Below are 7,366 nucleotides of genomic sequence, written 5' to 3'. Positions count from 1 at the left end.
ATTTTGACTGAGCAACCCTAGTGACAGGAGCTGAAGAAGCAGCGCAGGTTGTCCCGTTTCCCCTCCCCCTTCCCTTCTCCGGGTGAGTTCCTGGGTCCCCTACACTCCACAGTCCCGGTCCCGCCATGTCCCAGAAACAAGAGGACGAGAACCCTGCGGAGGAGACTGGCGAGGAGAAGCAGGTGAAATGGAGGGGGTGCGGTGGGCGAGCTGGGGGCGACCGTGATGGGGCGGGAGACGGTCTCCCACCAGTGCGGATTGGTCGCCATGGTCTCGGGCTCTGCAGGGGTTGGCCACTTCTTGCGTCATGCAGGGTGAGCTTCAGTACGGATTGCTGCTTTGGCGCTGGTTAGCTGGATGGATTGTCAATCAATGCGGTTCTCTTCTTGATTGGCCAGTAGACCTACCGCTCAACTCATTGAAGTTGTGCTATAATTGGCCGAGCCTGGGCGCGGGGCGGGTGTTTAGAAAGACTGGGTGAATGAAAGGGGTTGGTGGTCCCGGGATGAGATGTGTGTTACTGGTTAGTAGGGGTAAAATGACCCAACCGCTAGGCTGGGGCTTGCATTCTAAATCCCCAGAAAGATACAAGTAGAGGAAAAGACGTTTAAAAAGGACCAGCACTGGGGGAAGGGAGAAGAGTAATTATTACCATGGCTAGTTTAAGGCGGCAACTTTCTCAAAGAGACCTGTTTTGACCGCTGGAGATGGTCTGTTGCCCACCTTCAAAGAGGACCTTACAAAATTGAAGAGGACTAGAGTTCCAAACAGATTAATGGAGGTTAAACCTAGAAAAGACGCCGACAGAGTCGTGACAAGAAAGACGCCACCATATTCCCCCCAGACTTCCAAGGTAGTGGGACTTAGTTAACCTGCAATTCTGTGATGAAAACACGCCACCCTCTTTGGGGGTTTGTATTTGACTTATAACATTTAGTACTGGATTCGGGTTCATGAAATACACCCGGTGTTATGTCTGTGCCAGGTTTTCAAGGGAAGGGAATGTAATTCCACTAAAAAGAGCCACAAATTGGCTTCATGTCCTTTTTTAAAAAGTCAGTAAAGAAAAGTGCAGCACGGCCTACAAAAAGCAGGCAGGGAGTAACAGCAACAGTAAGAGCCCCCGCAAGCTAATTGAGCTCTTGGCATGTTCCCCAAACTTCCGTCACTAGGGAAGGTGTTGATTTTTTGGCAAAGCTGGTAGGTAAATACTAGTGAACCTACTGTACCTTAATTTTCTTGAGGTTAAAAAGTGTCATTTTAATCTCTGTTTACCTGTCACCTTCCTACTACAGTGTTTATGGAAGCAGTGCTGTCCCATTACTAAGGTGGAGATGTCTGGAGATGGCTACATAGCTAGCCTCCTCCGTAGAGAGACTTATCTGCTGACTAGCTTAGGAGGGAACATCTCAGCAGTTATCCCCCTTGATTTCCCATTTGACCTGTACTGTGTTTTAGGGACAGCTAGGAAACTTTCATACTAATTTTGTATCACCAGAAGCCCTGTTGGCTCTTTTCTCTGTCTTTCCTAGCTTCTGTTCTGAGTGAGATATCGCTTGCTCTTTGAGTGAAGTATTGTGTTTAGGTTTAGGTATAGGTCACTCACAGGTCACTGGGGTGGTTCCCTGGGTTTCGTGTGAGAAGCAAGTTATCTTTTCTTCTCACAGTACAGTCATCTTGAGCTTTAGGGATCTGAACAAAGGTCTAGCTTTATTTAAGAACAGAGTGGAAATAGCATGTTTACTAATGGGTAGACCTCCAGGAAAAGGTAATAGTATAAAAGTTATCAGATATTAGAAGCAGTTGCTTCTTAGTGTTTAATTTTGTTGGCCCGTTTGTTTCCTCCAGGACACACAGGAGAAAGAAGGTATGCTCCCTGAGAGAGCCGAGGAGGCAAAGCTAAAGGCCAAATATCCAAGCCTAGGACAAAAGCCTGGAGGCTCCGACTTCCTCATGAAGAGACTCCAGAAAGGGGTACGGGGCACAATCTCTTACCCTCTTACTTCGGAGCCAAAGGGGGCCTTAGGGATGAGATCTGTGGAAGTTCTACTGAACACCAATATGAAGGTTTTGTTGTGGGGCAGTAGTAGAGAGAAATTAGAAACTTGTAAAAAGCAAGGCAAATATTGTAAATCCCTGAAATGGTATCGGTTATCTTCTGATTTCCCACGTAGGATATTAAGGCTTAATGTAGGGGCATTTGGGTATGGGGTTGGGGGAGTGAGGGAAGGATGTTAGAGTCTGGAATGCTGACAGCCTCCAGACATTTGCCTGTTTGGATGGTGGGAGTTTTAGGATTGCACATTTAGGATTAGAGCTAAATTTTGGGGTGTGTCATTTCAGAAAAAGATCAGCCCATCTGTCCTACAGATTTCCTCAACTTGAAATGAATAGTAGGTGTCTTTAGACCCTTGAAGTTAGCACCAACTACTAACTATGCTCCCTGAAGAGACTTATTTTTCCTGTCCAGAATGGTCCTTCTCCCAAGGCAGAGTCTTACCTTCATAGCCATCTAGCTCCTGATCAGGTTTCTCAGTCCTCAGAGGTACTGAAAGCTGACTGAGGGATTGTATGTCATTAACCTGGAGTGTGTTTCTCTATGTGGATGAAATGGAGAGGGAAGCAGATTCCTGTGGAGAATCCCGGTTACTGAGTCTTAGTCACAGATGATGATGTGATGCTGATTTGCAGTTTACCTTGCTGTAAGCAAGGCAGGCGTGGGCAGGCTGTCAGAACCATGGAACGTGTGTGGGAGTGCTTGCAGTCAGAGGAAAGTACATTCTCATGAACAAGCCCAGTTTCTATTCATAGTCTGAGAGAATAATTTTTAATTTTGAGGTTGTTAGCTTGAGGTTGATCTCCTGCTGATAGCCCCAGATCGACCCTTCTATGTATCTTATTCATTTCTGTTTCCCCAGCACCAAGCCCATTGGAGGCTAATAGGTCCTTATAAGCCTTAGTGAATAAAGTCAGTAATTTGGTTGAACCATCCTGTACTCATGGGGCTACAAAAGATGTGGGTACAGAGGATGTAGGAGCTACCTCTTAACTCCAAAAATAACACCCTAGTTGGGAAACTGCTTCCATACCTGAAAAAGTCAGAACACACTGGGGAGAAGACGTAAGTAAATATAATTAATGCTAAGCTCTGTATGCATGAGACTAATCCAAAAGAGACTTGAAAGGTCTGAGCGTGGATGCAGGTTTATAGTGGATGTGAGTCTCCTTGTTTTTGAGGAAGACCAGAGCTCCTCACTCACCTAAACCTCCCTCTTATCTCTTAGCAAAAGTACTTTGACTCAGGAGACTACAACATGGCCAAAGCCAAGATGAAGAATAAGCAGCTGCCAAGTGCAGGACCAGACAAGAACCTGGTGACTGGTGACCACATCCCCACCCCACAGGATCTGCCCCAGAGAAAGTCCTCACTCGTCACCAGCAAGCTTGCGGGGTAACCGGGGCCCCCTTCTGCTCCCCTTCCTCACCCACTGGACTTTTGTATATCATAGGCAGGGATGGAATGGGCACCTAGTTATATCTTCTCAGCTTGCTAGCCAGAAATGACTGTGATTCTCCTGGGGGCTGCTGAGAAGGTAATGTGGGCTGAAGAGAGGCTCTGAGTTCATTTCTTTGGATAAGTTGAGATTTCCACACCCTCATGTAGCCCAGATAGGGGCTCAGAAATAGGAGACTAGGATTGGATAATGCTGCAAACTCTTTTTCTTTTGTACAAAAAACTGGGGAGATGTGACTTCTAGTTTTGGAAGAGAATATCCCAAAATTGGTTAGGCTAGGCCTTGGGAATAATATGACAGGTTTAACATCCCAAGGCTAACCTGACATGGTTGGGAAAGATAGATTGAATGGGATCTGTTTTCTGTGCTTTAAATGTTTTGTCCCTTGGGCTGCTACTGCTTCATGTTTCCATTATGGCAGGTGTAGAGAAGCCTCAAAAGGAAAAACTGATTTGCTTGCCTAAAACTATAATGCCCACTTAACCTCCTTTACTCAGTCAGTATCTTTTACAGTTTGCCCTGGTTCTTAAATAATGTAAAGATTGGAGGATATAATTCACATAAAATGGGCACCTTCTCTCTCTCTTCCAGCATGTTGCTTTTTGAAAGTATCGTGGGATAGTGGAAAGAACACTGGGTTAAGAGTCAAGGTATCTGGGTTCTAGTCCCACTCAGTCTAGGCAGAATTGACATGTAACCTTGGTCAAGGCATTTAACCTCTCTGGATTTCTATTTCCGCCTCTGTAAAACAGTTGAATATAGATAAGATTGATTCTGATTCTAAAATCCTGAAAAAAACTGCTGTTCATTGTAAAGCCAAAAGTGAGGAAGGCCCATAGGTGAGCCTACAGAGGGGAACTATTAGAAGACTACACAGGGAGAGAAGTTGAGGTTTGGGGGTTATAAATTCAGGCAAGAGGGCCTCATAAGTATCATGGTCTTGAGGGTCAAGAGAAAAAATTCTAAGAAGCTAGCCATGAAAGCTCTTGCCTCTGCCCTCACCTGCTTTCCTACAATCTGGGCCCTTGCTGCTAAAAAGCTGCTCTGGCAGCCAAGCTGTGGGCCTAAAGAAACATGCTCAGTCATGCACATTTGGAGTCCCATATTTCAGATGTTATCAGCTGCCAGGTGTATTGTTAGGGAGACAAGAAGAAAAGGGATGAACTGAGCGAGCCTCCAGGGCTTAGTGCTACTGCAGGGCTGGAGCAGCAGGTTCTCAGGAGATGAATCACCTTGGAGGAAGCTGGGGAAGGTGGTTAGGGAGAAGGAGCACTGAGAAATCTCTGCCTTCCTAGAGCCCAGTAACCCAGCTCCCGTGCTCTGAGAAGTAGCAATGCTGATCGTGAACCAGGTGGGGGAAAGGGGCTGCAGGTGGCCAGCATCATCAGTCTAGTTATCACTGGCTTGGCCTGAATGTTACTGAATGCAGCCTGCTAGTTATCACAGAGAGAGCAGGGTGCGAACTAGCCGTTCAGGAGGGGAAGATTCTATAATCCTCTCTTGCCCTCTCAGCTCACCAGTTCTGATGTACCACACATCTGGCCTGATGAGGACGACTGATGAACTTGCTAGTGCACATGGGGGGGCGGTTAGGGTGTGTCTTTACTTCTTTCCTGACCAGCCATTCACTTTTCAGGCCATCATTCAGATTGGATAGGAAAAAGTTGGTGAGGAGGGAATGGAGAGAGCAGAATCCTGTGATTCCCTGGCCCCCAAACTCCTTGGCTGTCACTTGTAATTGTATATAATTTTTGTGTTTCTTGCTCCATTTCCTCATGCTGTCTTCCTTAGTCTAAAGTCCATGTGGGAAGGGGAAAATGCTGAACATCTTTGTATAGTTTCCTCAACTGTCCCAGACATGTTGTACATAGATATGTCATGTTATTATATATATAAATATATATATAATTTTGTACGTTTTCTTCACCTCCGATCTTCTCAAATTTTGTATTTTCTGTCTGAGCTGCTTTCTCTGTCGGTCAGTATGACTCCTCAAGACTGAGGCCACAGTGAGTCTGGTTTTTAGGAAGGAATAGAAGAAATAGGGAAATCAGAAAAACTGTTGGTCTCTCTCTCCACCTGGTCATCTTCAAGGCTAAGAAAACAAAGAAGCAAGCTACGTTCTGTATATGCCACCTGTTTCCACAGCGTGAAGTACATAGCTTCCATGGCAAAGAAGGGTCATTTCAAAATCCAAATCCAAATTGCTTTGATTAAACCTAGATTATTAAGTCCACTCAGAACAACATGTGTGCTGTCTGGCCCTGACCTCTGTGCAGTTATCACCTGATCACTGTGTGCCCCCAGTCCGTCTCCGCTGCTGCAAGTGGCTCTGGCCATGCCTCTGAAACCAAGCCTGCTCTGAGCCAGGCAGCTTACACCCCTGAAAACCTCCAGTTGTTTTGATCTTGTCTAAAGAATTTGTTTTTGTTTTTGTTTTCATGGGTATCTCCAAAAAGACAGAGAACATTTTGTTTTGAAGACAGGAAAAGACTGAAATTCTTTTTTTTTTTTTTAAACAACTCGCTGGATAGGATTGAGACATGTGCCAGGTAGCCCTAATGATTGTTAAGTGTGGAAGAGTGATGGGGTAGAGACTGGGGTGGGACATAGGGTTCTTTCCCTTACTGCTTGACAGTGTTTTCTTTTTCTTCTGTGTTCGTCCGCAGTGGCCAAGTTGAATGATGCTGCCCGGGGCTCCGCCAGATCCTGAGACGCTGCCCCCCTGGGTCCTGTGCTGGCTCCTGCCCCTCCCTGCTTTTGCAGCCAGGGGTCAGGAGGTGGCTCGGGCGCGGGCTGGAGAGGCAGAAGCCCCTGCCCGTCGGTGTCCCAGCGCATGGAGCCCCTTGGGCTGAGCACCAAGACCTTGAACCTTTTTTGTTTTTCCTTTTTCTCCAAATAATTGTTGGGAGACATCTCAGTGAAATCCTGGGGGTGGGGTGGGGGGTTGGGAGGGTGGAGTGGGAGATTTGGGGGAATATGAATTAGGGCTTGGAGTTGATAAAAACATTCTTGGCTATCCTCCTTAACCATGTGGCTGGTGGGTGGGTGTGAGGAGGAGGAAGTAAAATGGACAAAAGATGAGAGGCTCTAATTCAGCTCTGTAGAAGAATGCCTTGCTTGCTTGGATGTGGCTGGGGACCTGGTGTCAGATAAAAGAAACTGACCGTCTAAATATGAAAGATGCAGACAGCTCCTCTGGTTCTGCAGAACAAGCTGAGAACTCAATTATGCATTAAAAAAAAAAAAAGTGCTGTCCTTGAAATAGATTTGCTGCGGGAAGAAGGGCAGTGAGCGTGGGAGAAGGGGGCCATGAGCGTGGGGAGCCCCACAGAGCCCAGGGAACTTTTTCAGTTTGAAATAAAAAACAAAAGAAGACCCACCAAAAAAACCCAACCCAGAAATACTCTGAAGCAGTTGGTGTGTTTTATTGGGGTTTGGGGAAAGGGAAGAAAACAATACTGAAGACACCATTCAAGGGGAGAAGCCAGTGTGGGGCCTAAGTTTCTAAGGAACAGGGGCCCTTCATGTGGGATGTGTCTGGGTTCCCCGTTTCCCTAATTTACGGAGAGGGAGCAGGGACGTTGGCATTAGACCAGGACTTTTCCTGACTCCTGTCCAAGCTACTGTTTCCGTAGCTAATGCAGAAGATGCAGCCACCTCAGGTTTTGACTCACAAAATAAGGGGTTTGCGGTATTTGATCTAAATGGTTTATTGACACCTAAAGCTCAGTACAGGCTAAGCAAAAAAGGAAGCCTGCTTTTCCTTTTCTCTTTCAGTCTTCCATTCCTTCACAAGCTCTCATGTCTGTGAAGGAGAAATGTGACCTCTAGTAATAAGCCAAAAGGAA

General features: G+C 46.3%; 1 protein-coding gene across 1 annotated transcript; it reads left to right on the top strand.

Moving 5' to 3' along the window:
• Positions 1 to 6,924, top strand: ENSA (endosulfine alpha). Its single transcript, XM_060029418.1, has 4 exons — positions 1 to 182; positions 1,849 to 1,974; positions 3,285 to 3,451; positions 6,185 to 6,924. Exons 1-4 carry the CDS (start codon positions 126 to 128, stop codon positions 6,198 to 6,200), a joined length of 366 nt encoding a protein of 121 aa, XP_059885401.1. The 5' UTR covers positions 1 to 125; the 3' UTR covers positions 6,201 to 6,924.
• The last annotated feature ends 442 nt before the right edge of the window (positions 6,925 to 7,366 follow it).

Source organism: Delphinus delphis, chromosome 1 (genome assembly GCF_949987515.2).
Source record: "Delphinus delphis chromosome 1, mDelDel1.2, whole genome shotgun sequence".
Lineage (NCBI taxonomy): Eukaryota > Metazoa > Chordata > Mammalia > Artiodactyla > Delphinidae > Delphinus > Delphinus delphis.
The sequence above is the reverse complement of the archived record's forward strand: the minus strand, read 5'-3'. Positions and strand labels throughout refer to the sequence as shown.

Bases quoted from the DNA above. Each gene is read 5' to 3' on its own strand.
- ENSA (XM_060029418.1), top strand. From the start codon at position 126: ATGTCCCAGAAACAAGAGGACGAGAACCCTGCGGAGGAGACTGGCGAG. The intron at 183-1,848 runs GTGAAATGGAGG...TGTTTCCTCCAG, and splicing joins AGACTGGCGAGGAGAAGCAG to GACACACAGGAGAAAGAAGG. The intron at 1,975-3,284 runs GTACGGGGCACA...CTTATCTCTTAG, and splicing joins TGAAGAGACTCCAGAAAGGG to CAAAAGTACTTTGACTCAGG.